Below are 14041 nucleotides of genomic sequence, written 5' to 3'. Positions count from 1 at the left end.
TTAGTAATTCAGAGATGTTGATTAGACTCATTCTATTACTTATTTATGCATTATGGTTTATTTGATATATATTTAACACATTTTAAAAATTTTCAGATTCATCTCCTTTTTCCTTTCGCATGCAGAAATGTTTGCTTCTTATTAACGCTATGGAGTTCTACCAAAGAGTTTGGACTAATACTAGGGAGCGTCATATGAACATTTGTATTACGACAACTATGATAAACCTTAATACGAATTAAACTTTTAAGCTTTATCGACTTTTTCCTTTCGCACACAGAATTACATATTCATCATCGTTACTACACCCTGATTTGGATCCTGGTGGTTTCCAGGAAACGTCTCTCTTCCCTCTGTCTGCCGCATGCTGCCTCCTCCAACTCAGGGATGCTATGTATCTTTCTATACACTCCAACCATCACAGTCTATTAATTTTCCCTCCTGATCTATTAAAGAGGGGCATCTCGAGTGGGTTGGAAGTCTTCTATCCTTAAGACATGGCGTGCTCAATGGAGTCACCCACTTTCACACGTGAGTCGACGTCGGGTCATCATACAACGGACAGGGTCGTACCAACCTCTCCATATGGTTCAGAGGACCCTTCTCAAAAATTACTAGAATATCAATAATTTGAGTGAGAATTGAAAAGGCGCACTGACCATCTTTGCTCCATGAGAGATCTAGGACACTGTCGGTAAAGAGTTCATGTATGACGACTAGAGGTCTCTGCAAGGAAGTACACCAGACACTCAGAGAGCGGTCCCGAGAGCCAATCGCAGCACAGCAATAAAACTGAGGCCCTCTACCTCCACCATCTAGCCAACGACCCAGGATATTCGAGTTGAAACGCTGGAAACACATGGGATTTATATAATTAATACGATTAACTGGGGATGCCTGAGATATCTTTTATTATACTACAAATTCATAGATTAAAGGATACGGCAGTTCATAAATCACATGTAAGTATCTTTGTCAATTACGCATTTCGGTTGCTATAATGAAAGTTTCGTATGAATGATTTTGTTAAATTTACAAAATTAACCTATATAATATACCGAATATACAAATTGTTTTAATATATTTTGTTTAAAAATAAGAAGCACGGTAATCTGGGGTGGGTCCTGGTTGCTTCATCCAACAATTCTCGTGTCCCTATCCATTGCGGCTGCTTTCCAAGTTCGGTACTTCAGGTATACTGTAGTCATTGGGAGCTTAATTTATCTGTGAATTTTTGACCTGCCTCTATTGGATTGAACGACATTATTTTTTAACGGGTTCATTGTACATAGTTCATACACTGCACAACGCCTAGTCAGCGAAGTCTCTCTCAAGTCTTCATCGAGCGAACTGCAATATTCCTACAGACCAAATAACTGAGCTTTGTATCATGGGCTCCAAATATTGCCATCCATGATTGGTCAATAAACACAGTGTAGAATTTTTCATCTGTAAATAACAATAAATAAATACTGCGATGTAAGCTTGTGCATATTAAACATTTTGACAAAAACAAACAGTATGTACATAGTTGATGGCTACATTCATTACTGACAAATGAATTACACAATTTCCATTTTTTCCTAGTGAACTTTCGCAAGTAAAACTCACTATGTACTTCTATAATAAGCATGACGTTATATCAAATCAAACTAAACTTTCAAAATGCTACATTGTTTAGAAATACAAATTATGACATTAAACCTAACATGTATATGACAAGTTATATGGAAAATAGTGCTCCCAAGTGTGTATTTTCTGACAATGTCGGCGTATACAAGACGAAAATGTAATCAAGTATCCTACAGGAAACAGCAAATTAACAAATGTAAAATGGTGTCATAACTGCTGAAAAATATTCTAGACTTTATAGACAGAGAGAAAAAGGAGGTCGCTCACACTAACATTACCACCAAAGCTATTGACGTCGGTCATTACAGGTACAAGACTAATCGAAATGACTTCAACTGTCAGATAGATGTATTCATTTGTACACATTTTTTAACAACTCCGATCACACAATCTGACTCCTAACATATGTTGTTCTACGATAAATAACCCGTAACACAGCCACCATGATTTTAGCGACAAATTTTTGCAAATACTCGCAAAAATCTTGTAACGATATACCACTGTTCTAACATGACAGATCAAATTTAAAATTAACTATCAAATCAACTAACCACACATGTGACAGCTTTCCGATGTCCTACAAAGTCTTTTTCGCATCTCCAGCCGTCTCGTTCAACAATTTGTGCGGTGGGTCCTCCCCCGTTCATGGCGTGAGCGCTTACCAAGTACAGCCCGTCCGGAGACCACGACAGTCGCAAGACATGTGTCGTACCTGCTTATAAAATAGAAAACACTGTAAATCAAGCAACAAATTTAATACAATATTTAGAGAAAGATTCAATGCAAAAATTCAAAAGGTTTCGAGATACAGGAATCTAATGAATAAAACAAAAAACGATCTTTTTGAAAGATAAGAGTTACTTCTGTGAAAAGTTTATTATGTTTTGTTATTGAATGTCAAATGCAATATTGAAGAAATAAAAGCAGTAATCGTATATCTGACTTATTTGGAACAGTGTTTTATAACCGGTGTCCTCCAAATGTCCTAGTGTGTCAGCAAATTTTCTCAAATTGTACCTATAAATCGACACCCATGACAACGATGGGCAGAAATTCAATTAATTAGGCGCAATTAAGTGATTATTGTTTCACAGCACATCAATATATTGTATTACTGAAATCTCGTGGCTTCAAAAATGTGTTAGAGAAAGTCGTAATAACTATCATTATCATTAAAAACCGTTTCGAAAAATCAAGACTTTAAGAAGATTTGCGAAGAAATGCATGCAGAACATTCATTATAGCGGAGGATAAATTGTGCAGTTTTAGTATAAAGGTTAAAAAACACCGATTTAAAAATTCGATCATAGATACCTACATAAATTATTGCAATTCTCCAGCGCATTTATTCTATACACAAGACTGCTTTCGGCCGCTACGGCAGCTATCTAGGGTGGGTTTGTATCGAAGTATTAGCACTTATTGTAACAATTACAACAAGTTAGCCATCTAAACAGTCAAAACTGTCGCTCTAAAATTTATCATAGCCAAGAGAGGTGCTGTTAAAATATAGCACTTATTGTAACAATTACAACTAACTTAATGTAATTGTTACCATAAGTGCTAGTACTTCGATACAAATCTACCCTAGATAGCTGCCGTAGTGACCGAAAGCAGTCTTGTGTATAGAATAGCTGCGCTGGGCTATTTATTGACACTAAAAGTATATCACAGCAGGAATTTATTAGATGCGTAAGACGTGCTATACTTAACTCAGCAGCTGGACAGTAGCTCCGTATCACATTTTCAATTTTGTCACATGTTTGATTGAATTACAAAAAAAATACTTTTAAACTCTATGCTTGAACATGAAAATAATGATAAAAAAACCATTATTAGTTTGAATATAATGGCCAAAAAATTAAAAATGAAGAAACCACCTTGTAAACTTCTAAAACTAGGTAGATTTTAAAGTTATTGAAATACACTTGCCTCCGCATTCATCGAACGGTTCAGTGACAACAGCTTCCTGTGTCCAATCGGCCGTCTTCCAAATGCGTAGGGACTTATCGTCAGATTGCGAAGCTAAATATTTGCCAACCTGTAAAAAACCACAAAGAAATCAGTCATTTTTTTACGCTTATAGCCAATTTCGCAGAGAATCGATAAAACTGATTATGAAGTTGGATTTATTGGTCAGGTATGAGGCAGTGTACAGCCAATAAGGTTTTATTTCACTATTGTGTAGTTTCATGAATGACCAAACCGATAGTGGTCAATTACAACTTTGGTGCAAAGGCGTCTCCAGTAGTAAAATACAATTCCCTTCCGGTCTATTGAAAACCTTCTCAGGTGGTTGGGTGCTTCCCATCCTCACGGTAAGTGACCGTGTGTGGTAGTTTTCGCAACCAATTGTAAATATTCTCTGGCAATTGTAAATTTTTTACAGCAAGTCGAGAATTGAATCCATACCAATCGCCTACATCCTTTTCGCAGCACATGCAGGAATGTGTCCCAATATTTTGTGAAAATCTTAACTTTCAGACTTTCAATAGTCTTGCATGTGCGTCATGACGTGTGAGGAATATACAAATGAAAAGGTGAGAATTGACAGGTAACTTAATCCAGTTGGTAGGACTGCTATCCATAGACAAAATACAATAATTGTGTATGGCGTTTAAAGTAAATATTATGTGGCCAACATAGGTAGGTGATATAACAATGTGACAAGTAATAATTATATTATTCCAACACATAGCCTGGTTAACGGAATCGTCTCATTTTCAAATGGGAGAGGATTGACAGAGAATGAGAAATATATTATTTGAAAGCCTCACCGGATCCCAAGTGACGCCTTTAACAAGACCCGAATGTCCGTTGAGCACGCAAATCATTTCAGGAAACTTCTCAGCATTCCAGACGATCACTGAATTATCAACGCTGCAACTCGCCAACCATTTGTCCAACGGTGACCATGCCAAATCTAATATATCACCTGTGAAGACAAAATAAATCCAACATTATTCTTGTTTGGCGAATTGACTGCCATTAATATGTGTTACGGTAATAATTACAAGTGGTTTGCATCAAGCGATTGGAAAATGTGCTGCAAGATGTAAGATGTAACACTGCAAAAGAAAGATTCTTCCAACATATACATATAACAAATTTGCAAATTTTAACTAATGGCTCTTATAATACTCTCTGAAGCCATTTCTAAATTGAGCTACTATTGGTTATCGCCTTTTGTATTTTAAAGCAAAGTAGGTATTACTTTAATTACTAACCGACGTCACGGATCACTCCAAGATATTTTAGTGTTGTAGCTTCCTTGAATAGTGGTCTATGTGCGTGGGCACGAAACCCGAGAGATGCAGGTTCGATTCCTGCGGGGATGTCTTACTTTTTTTCAAAAGGTTTTAATACATTTTCAAAATTACGTATGTTCAATAATTAGAATGTTACATTTTTAAATCTTGTGAATTATTCGTTGAATAAAAAAAGTAACTACATTTATTTATATGTGATTAAATGCCATAGAAATATTTTTTTTAAATTATCTAATTATATATTTTGGACAAAGTGTAGTCATGATAACAATATTATGCGCAAAGGTTTTAGGCGTAACGCGATAGGAGCCTACCATATTTCATACAATGCGATAGACTGACTGAGGTCAGGTGACGTAAAGTCCATATGAAAAAACATCACCATTTCTTGACGAATAATCCGTCATTTATTTACATTAAGACATATGGCGTGCTGTGATATATTTTTTTTTAAACCTTAGCAAATTGTTCTGTAATCTGTATAATACACTCCTACATATACGACAGATGTTGGTAATCAAAAAACATTTTTCTTAAGAAGGTAGGCTTTAAATAATCGCCTAATACGGAGTTATCGCCATTGTAATAGGTATATCGTTAAACACTAATGGCCCGTTAAGTACACGTAATTAATTGTATTGTTTTAATGTCAATTAAAAGTTTACATAATGATCCTTACATGGATTTCCCCTTTAATAATTAATTTTAATTTCTATTAAATAAATCATCTAACCTGCAAAAGTGTTAATTAAAAAAAATAGTGTACAAAGCAAACATAATAAAAACCGGTTTAATAATGGCGCAGTATGAAGTTTCCAAAACAATTTACCATTCTGAATATTGTGACAATAACGATCATGATTAACATTTCTCGCAGGTACTATGAACAATGATATAATATCATTGTCTAGCCTTCAAAGGGTTAAAAATAAACAATTTGTTTAATACCAGCATGGCCTCTTAGTGTCGCGACACAGCGCCAAGTCTCAACGTTCATTTTTCCATTTCCGCCAAAAACGGCAGAACTCCCCGCACCACTCATTTTCCAGACCATTATCAACTTGTCATCGCCACCCGATGCCAAATACTGCCCACCGCAACTCCATCTTACGCAGTTCACGCAGGCTGAAACAAACAAAGACATATAATTTTGTTATGTATACAAAAAGAATCCACGGTTTACGAGTGCAATATTTCAAATTACATTAAAATCTCGATTTAACTGACGAAGGGACGTCTATTAACCAATTGCGAGACAATCGGCTCCAATTTGACGCAGCTAGTCCTTGGTAAATATGTTTTATTTTTTACTTTTATATATTTCTTAAAACCCTACAAAGTGATCTACATAATATATACAATGATGAGTTTTATATTGAATTGTTTCAATACCTACACAAGTTTTCAAAAAATATTTAAATTAATCATATAATATAAAAGTTGTAGCAGTTTTAGTAAACTCTTATAAATATGCTACAAAATTTAATCTGGCTGTTGGTCCACATTGTTCTCATTTTCTGTCTGTCTCCAATGGGTTAAAGACGAAAATTCGTTATATTATAATGAAGTAGATTTTTCAAAACCTAGAATGTATATGTTAAAAAATAACAAATTAGTTAGTTTACCTGGTTTTAATTATATGTATATAATTAAACAGTATTCATAAAACCACATCTGCAACTCTATTCAGTGTACCTGCCGTGAGTTCAATCTACCGCGTTGAAATTAGTGATTAGTTATCACCTTGGTTACCAACGCAACATGAATACATGGCGCAGTAATCCATCGCATTGTTCATGCAACAGGACAAATTAGTTGCCAACTTTCCTAGCGCATGCGTATTATAACAAATAATTTAGGAACATACATAATTCAAAAACATCTCATGTACATTTTAAAAACATCCCGCTAGAAAAATTCTTTCTTGAAAAAAATATGACAACAGACGGGACTTGTGATTTTTTCTAGCGGGTATATACATTTTCGAATTATGTATGTTCAATATAATATATAATGTTACATTCTCAAATCTTGTGAATTATTCATTGAATAAAAGAAATAGTTTAATAATTTAGGTTTTTTTCGAATGCTAGAGAATACGAGATGTTATTGTATGAAAATCAAAGTACTTGTCTGAACCTTTTTACATTATAAAATCATTGTCAATATTGAAACGAACAAAAAATTACCTAAACTATACAATTCTAAACGAAACCTTTATGAAACTAATTGTATGGAATCGTAAGTATCTTTTAAACATATTCACAATGTAATTAATACGATTTCTATATACTATTTGACGGTAAGACGTATACGAATTTAATGATCGTGACCAGCATCACCATTCGCAGATTTGAACATGGGCTGAATAGAGATATCATTCATCGCGGATACAACCATTTTGTGGAGTGTTCCACATGCAGGTTTGAATAAAGCTGCAGAACTGCTGTAGAAATCCAAGCCCAACGATAACTGTGCATGTGATCAGATATTAATTTGTTCATTTTTAGATAAATTGGAACAGTCTCAAAAGCGTACCGATAAAATAATCCTTGAAAATATCTTTGAACGAGTGAGATTCAAACCCATATTTATCGTATTACTAATTAAGCTACTGACTCATGATTGATAATGATTCCACGATGACTATGTAGAGATCTGCTTCGCTTAGGAGCAAATAGGAATGGAGTAAAGAAATGATGGGCATGTATGAATATAGACCATTTCACACACACAAATAAAGATCATTCTTTATCTGACTTAATGATTACATACACACCTAAATGATTATCCATTTGGCATAGCATTTTCGGCACGGACGGGTCGAGCTCAATAGATTCTTGGAGAACAGCATTGAGATTCCATACGACGACTCGGCCAGAGTCTCCGCCTTGGCCTCCAGTTGCAAACCGCACTCCCGCCGGGTGTATGTCGATGGAGAATATCGGCTTCTCTGCAAATGCAAGATGTTCATTCATTTAACGATCTGAACAGAGGGAGAATAATATGTAAAAGTACACCGGTAAACAAAATCCTCTGAAACAATCAGGACCGTTTTTGGTATTACATGGAATGAAGTAGCACCCAACATTAGGCATAAGATTCTGCTATCATATTAGAATAGATCAGTGTTTCCCAACCGCCGGTTACCTGTTCATTTGAGAACACTTTTTCTGCCATGTCAGTAATCATAACTAAACGGAGCAATTGAATGGATGTCAATGCAGCGTTTTATCTCTCCAAAACAACACTGAAGCTACGGCTATCTCCTATTATAGCAAAGATATAATAGGAGATTTCCACATTGTTTTAGAAATTAGTGATTGATTTCACAAAATTCCAGAAGATCTTTCAGTAACAATTTATTTACTGACCGGTTTGATTACAGTCGAACTTGGTTATTACGAGGAAGATGGGACCGACTGAATTTGCTCGTTATAAGCGTTATTTGTTATATCAGAGAACAGATATTTTTAAATGAGCGGTCACATAATACAAAAAGTCGCAATTCAAACAAAAATACACAATTAGAATTTTTCCCCGAAACAAGCATGGCATTCATAAACTACAAAAGAGCTTGTTTGTAACGAATGCTGGTAGGTACGTAGTGACTTTGATAAAGGATGAAGGTCTCCCACAGGAGACCACCTCAAAGGGCAGACCGATCCATCATCTTTCCTAAAACACCACAGCCTACGTCCACTCTTCGCGGTTCTCAACCGAAAGCGCCATGACGCCGAATCTGACAGTTGGACGCGCGCGAAAAAAAAGCTCTCGCCTCGTACACCGAACGAACAGCATCTCCAGATTCTCTAGCCCAGCTAGTACCTCCCGCCAAAAAGACCGCATCGGCAAGCCGCAAGCCCTGACTCTCTCGCCTCGGACGCTAAGCTACAAGCATCTCCAGCCCAGCCAGCATCTCTCGCCAAAAAGACCGCATCGGCAAGCCGCAAGCCCTGACTCTCTCGCCTCGGACGCGCCAAGCAACAAGGATCTCCAAGCCAAGCCAGCATTTCCCGCCAAAAAGACCGCATCGGCAGCACGCCAAGCCGCAAGCCCTGACTCTCTCACCTCGGACGCGAAGCACCAAGCATCCCGAGACGCAGCATCTCCAACAACCAGAAAAAACCGCGTCTACCCACCGCTAACAACAATACCCTGCATACCGATATAATAAACTCCTGCCAATCAACATTGTGCGTTTCTCTCAATTCCACCCTGCTTCTGGTCTGCTAGTGATACGGCCTTCACCATTCTCCTCGACGGAGAAAGACTGGTATCAACTTCACAAACCTTGGATTTTTTACATGCAATTTCAACCATATTATAGGTGTATACTTTTTCAATATTGTCGGCGAAAACACCAATTAGGTAGGTACTTAGACACTTAACTAGTGTCATAAACGTAATCTGATCCCGGCGGCAACCAGTCCGGTCAGATTTTATTGCTTAGGATCGAAATGTTTTTAAACTTAACTAACATGACCTACTTCCTACCTACCACTTAACCAACATTTTTCAGAAAGTTGTCTAAACAAGTAACAGTAAGTTATTTTTTTCGGTACGTCAGACAAAAATAAAATAGTGCCACATTGATAATGGATGACGCACTCAATACAGTAGCTAGCAAGTAAATTCACATGTGTAGGTAGACGTCACGCAATTTCCATTATGCGATATCACACATCGGGAATTTATAGCAATATGACCTTTATTGTAATGGCGTTAGAGCAGTGTTTCTAATGTCAATGTTCATTTGAGCGAACCCGTTCGAACCGAACCATTCGGCAGAACCAACAAAAAGCATCAGGAATTTATAGCAATATCACCTTTATTGTAATGGCGTTAGAACAGATTATGCCATTCGGCAGACCCGACAATAAAGTGAGTGTCATTTTCTTTTCCAGATGATTCGTCCATATTAATGTCATTGGGTATTATAACTTTCTTTTGAGACCAAACCTAACCTAGCCTACCCCTACCTTATCTAACCTAACATAATCATAACACAGTGATAATGATGCATCGAAATGTATGAAAATTTAAAATTAACAATTACTGGATCGAAAAGCATCTGCGCCGACAGAAAAGGGTATTTATTATAATTATCTACATGGAATAAACTGTTTTCGTAAAAAAAAATTATAAAAGTTTGCGTCCACCTCTGCAGCACAATTACCAAGATATTTTTTGACCATATTTTAGCTCGTACAAATTTATGTAACAAATTTCATTATCCTATATTTAAATTGTTGTTTTTACAGCATATGAATGCTGCATTCATTACAAAGTAATTTAAAGAAAAGGATGGTTCTGGTTCATTTAGGGTACAAAAAATCATTCATCCAATCCTACAGCGACGTTATGTGTTAACGGTCCGCAATATATTTCTAATATTTTTACCGTCCATTGAAATGAGATTAATTGTAGTAAAACTAAATCATGTCATCCAGTGCGTTCGGGTTCCTGAATAGTTTGATCATGAGTGTCCTATGAGAAGTGTAAAGTGCACTAGCATCGGATTTACGTCGAAATTCGGAAGACCAGAATCTCGAAGGCCGAAATCCCAAATGCTGAAATCCTGAATGGCCAAAATCCCGAATGCTTAAATCCCGAATGGCCGGAATCCCGAAGGCCGAAATCCCGAAAAATAAAAAAATACAAACAGTAATAATTCTCAACAACTACCAACTCGAAAGCAAAAAATACTTCTTTTTATAATAGAAATAGCAATAATTTTTTTTTAAATTTTAAAATTTAAATATAAATAAAACAATGTTTATACCGAACAGAGATCACCTTATGAATTATCGGGTTGAGAGACATTATATCCAAAACTATATTTTATGAATGACAACTGCTAATAGGTAAAATGGTGAAAGATCCATGCTAGTTTAAAAAAGTTTTGAAGCAAGTAAATGAAATTGCGTTGTCTGTAAATATGTTTAATAAAACACAATATTATTGCTATCTATCTTATTTATAAACGCATAACGCTGTGTTATTATTATTTGATTAAAATTAATATAAGTATCTTTTTTTAATTGTTCAAAATATTGAGTTATGTTACCATCGTGAGAAACCCAGTTGGGCTTCAGCAGCTTCATTTGAAGGTATGTGCTGATGATCTACAACTTCTCACATGGATATTAAGTATTTTTAAAAGACTTTTAATTCATATAAAATTAACTAAAGAACCGGCCGCAATACTACTGTCACTTTGACGCTTTGTTTGGGGCGGTAAAAGGGGTGATGATTATTTTATTTTGTAGTCGCACAAAGTTTTATACTGGGAATACAGTAACATAATGTATTGTTACCCTTACTTATCGTTATATTTACTCATTCTTATTATGGTTGTCATTATTCCTCATTTTTTTTGTCATAGTCGGCAGATACTTCCAACGAACAACTATGTACCCCTACCTACCTACTAGGTACTTTATTTTCTTGGACCGCGTACTAAAGTTCGGTGAGAAAAAGATGGCAACACTGAGCTAATTATTAAGCGCTTGGCCCAGTGATGCCAACCGTACTATAATTATAGTACAATACTATAATTTTAATTCTGCGAAAAATGTAAAATACTATAATTTTACGCCAAATATACCAAAATACTATAATTTTAAAGGATTCAAGACGAAAAATGTTTCCGTACTATATATTTTTCAGAAATACTATAATTTTTACCCCTTTGTACTATAATCAGCATAGAAAAAGATGGCAACACTGGCTTGGCCGTAGTCCTGAGTACGAGTAGTTCGTAGTACGACGCGGAATATGCGCGGGGACGGGCACGGGTAGAGTGTCCGTAGTAGCCCGCGCGCGTCCAGTCGTGTTCAGCGTCAAATCAGGGATAGGAAACCATAAACACAGAAAAGTTTTTACTGGAAAACTCCTATTTGAAATGGCAAAACTTTGCAGCAAAATATGGGGCCAATGAAATCAATATGGAAAGCACTAATTTAACAGAAGAATTTTATAACGTATACAAGAAACTGCGGGAACAACCAGACAAGTTTTTCGAAAAAGAGTAACATGAGAAAATATTTGATTAAGTATATTCTAATTGATCTAAGTTTTTTTCTATTCTTTTTGAGTCATTTTTGCGATCCGACTATCGCCTTTTGGCATCTTCAAACACCACTAATGGTGAATACACACTGTCATCTGATACAGTTAATTCCTGTTTATTTGGTAAATCTATATTTATGAATTTAAATTCAAATTCCATCAAGTACCCTTGGTCGATTTTATAATTTGATTATAATATATTGGATAATATGTTAGTTAAAGTTTAAAAAAGACTTTTCGGTTCATATGGTGTGAATGTAGGTGTAGAATGTACGCTTCATAACTTTGCACCCCAGCTCTAGGATGGAAATGATGTACCTACCTACTTAATATATTTTATTTTTATTATGTTTATATTTTTTATTAAGGAAAACAAACAGTTACATAGATTACAAATATGTATAAAATAGACTAGAAAAAGATATTACAACAAGCAAAGTTTCCATATAAATTATAATAATTATAGTTAATCATATTATAATTTAAATACAGAGAAATTAGATAAAGAGATACCTAAATGAGAAAGAATATTGAATAATTATAGACAAAAAAAACATTTTGCGGGGACGGGTGATCGCGCGTGTTGTTTTGGCGCGTCTAGCTCGACGCAGGCAAGATCGTACATGCGTCGGGCTCTTCCCATACTGCGCGCATAGAGGTGTCCGCACTGAATGGACGGGCGCCGACACGGTAAACGAGCGAGTAGCGGGTGTCTCAAACCATCATGAGCTTACCGCGCGCGTCTGGTGTATTTGTGGTATTATTTTCACAAAGCATAGATAGTGCGAAGTGTTGTAAAGTAGGTATACGTTTTATAACGTTGCACTTTTTACTACACTGATACGCCTCTTTTCCTTATTACGTCGCATAAAATTATATCAAATGATATTCACTTGTATTAATATAATATGTACTTAGTTCTAAATAAATATATATTATGTAAAAATAATATCTTTAAATTTCAATAATTCTTAACGCACATATAATATTGTATACTTATCTTACTTATATTTATAAAGGTAGGTACATAAAAACTGTTTTTTTTTGTCTATAATTATTCAATATTCTTTCTCATTTATCTCTTTATCTAATTTCTCTGTATTGAAATTATAATATGACTAACTATAACTATTATAATTTATTTGGAAACTTTGCTTGTTCAATATCTTTTTCTAGTCTATTTTATACGTATTTTTAGTCTATGTAACTGTTTGTTTTCCTTAATAAAAAAATATAAACATAATAAGAGCTACTAGCTAAGAGCATTCTACACCTACATTCACACCATATGAACCGAAAAGTCTTTTTTAAACCTTAACTTACATATTTATTATCCAATATATTATAATCAAATTATAAAATCGACCAAGGGTACTTGATGGAATTTGAATTTAAATTCATAAATATAAATTTACCAAATAAACAGGAATTAACTGTATCAGATGACAGTGTGTATTCACCATTGGTGGTGTTTGAAGATGCCAAAAGGCGATAGTCGGATCGCAAAAAATGACTCAAAAAGAATACTTAGATCAATTAGAATATACTTAATCAAATATTTTCTCATGTTACTCTTTTTCGAAAAACTTGTCTGGTTGTTCCCGCAGTTTCTTGTATAAGTTATGAAATTCTTCTGTTAAATTAGTGCTTTCCATATTGATGTCATTGGCCCCATATTTTGCTGCAAAGTTTTGCCATTTCAAATAGGAGTTTTCCAGTAAAAACTTTTCTGTGTCTATGGTTTCCTATCCCTGATTTGACGCTGAACAAGACTGGACGCGCGCGGGCTACTACGGACACTTTACCCGTGCCCGTCCCCGCGCCTATTCCGCATCGAAGACGCCCCATGACTACGGCCCAGTGTTGCCATATTTTGAAAGTGGAATTATAGTACAGAGCCTCCAAAATTATAGTATTTGGAGATAAAATATAATACGCGTTGTCATCTGTTGAAAATGAAAATTTTCCCAATTTTTATTAGGAAAAATATTTCGCCGCGGGCCGCAGGTTCCCAAATTTTCATGGTCGGCTCGTTTTTTTTAGGAAAAATATTTCGTCTCGTCGCG

The 14041-nt window shown here is 35.4% G+C and overlaps 1 protein-coding gene across 1 annotated transcript in view; it reads right to left on the bottom strand.

The window, feature by feature from the left end:
- The window catches only part of Hira (histone cell cycle regulator-like protein), a 36054-nt gene extending 24931 nt beyond the window's left edge, over positions 1-11123 (bottom strand). The window contains exons 1-7 of the mRNA XM_085958240.1: positions 10972-11123; positions 7681-7854; positions 5850-6026; positions 4410-4567; positions 3565-3673; positions 2184-2344; positions 660-849 (exon numbers count right to left, since the gene is read on the bottom strand). Coding sequence (XP_085814366.1) covers positions 660-849; positions 2184-2344; positions 3565-3673; positions 4410-4567; positions 5850-6026; positions 7681-7854; positions 10972-11008 — 1006 coding nt within the window. The 5' untranslated portion in view covers positions 11009-11123. The remainder of the gene's footprint in view (positions 1-659; positions 850-2183; positions 2345-3564; positions 3674-4409; positions 4568-5849; positions 6027-7680; positions 7855-10971) is intronic.
- Positions 11124-14041: the final 2918 nt, after the last annotated feature.

Source organism: Rhyacophila brunnea, unplaced genomic scaffold (assembly GCF_057557595.1).
Source record: "Rhyacophila brunnea isolate RB1 unplaced genomic scaffold, BYU_Rbru_1.0 scaffold_7, whole genome shotgun sequence".
NCBI lineage: Eukaryota > Metazoa > Arthropoda > Insecta > Trichoptera > Rhyacophilidae > Rhyacophila > Rhyacophila brunnea.
This window is presented reverse-complemented; position numbering and strand designations above follow the sequence as displayed.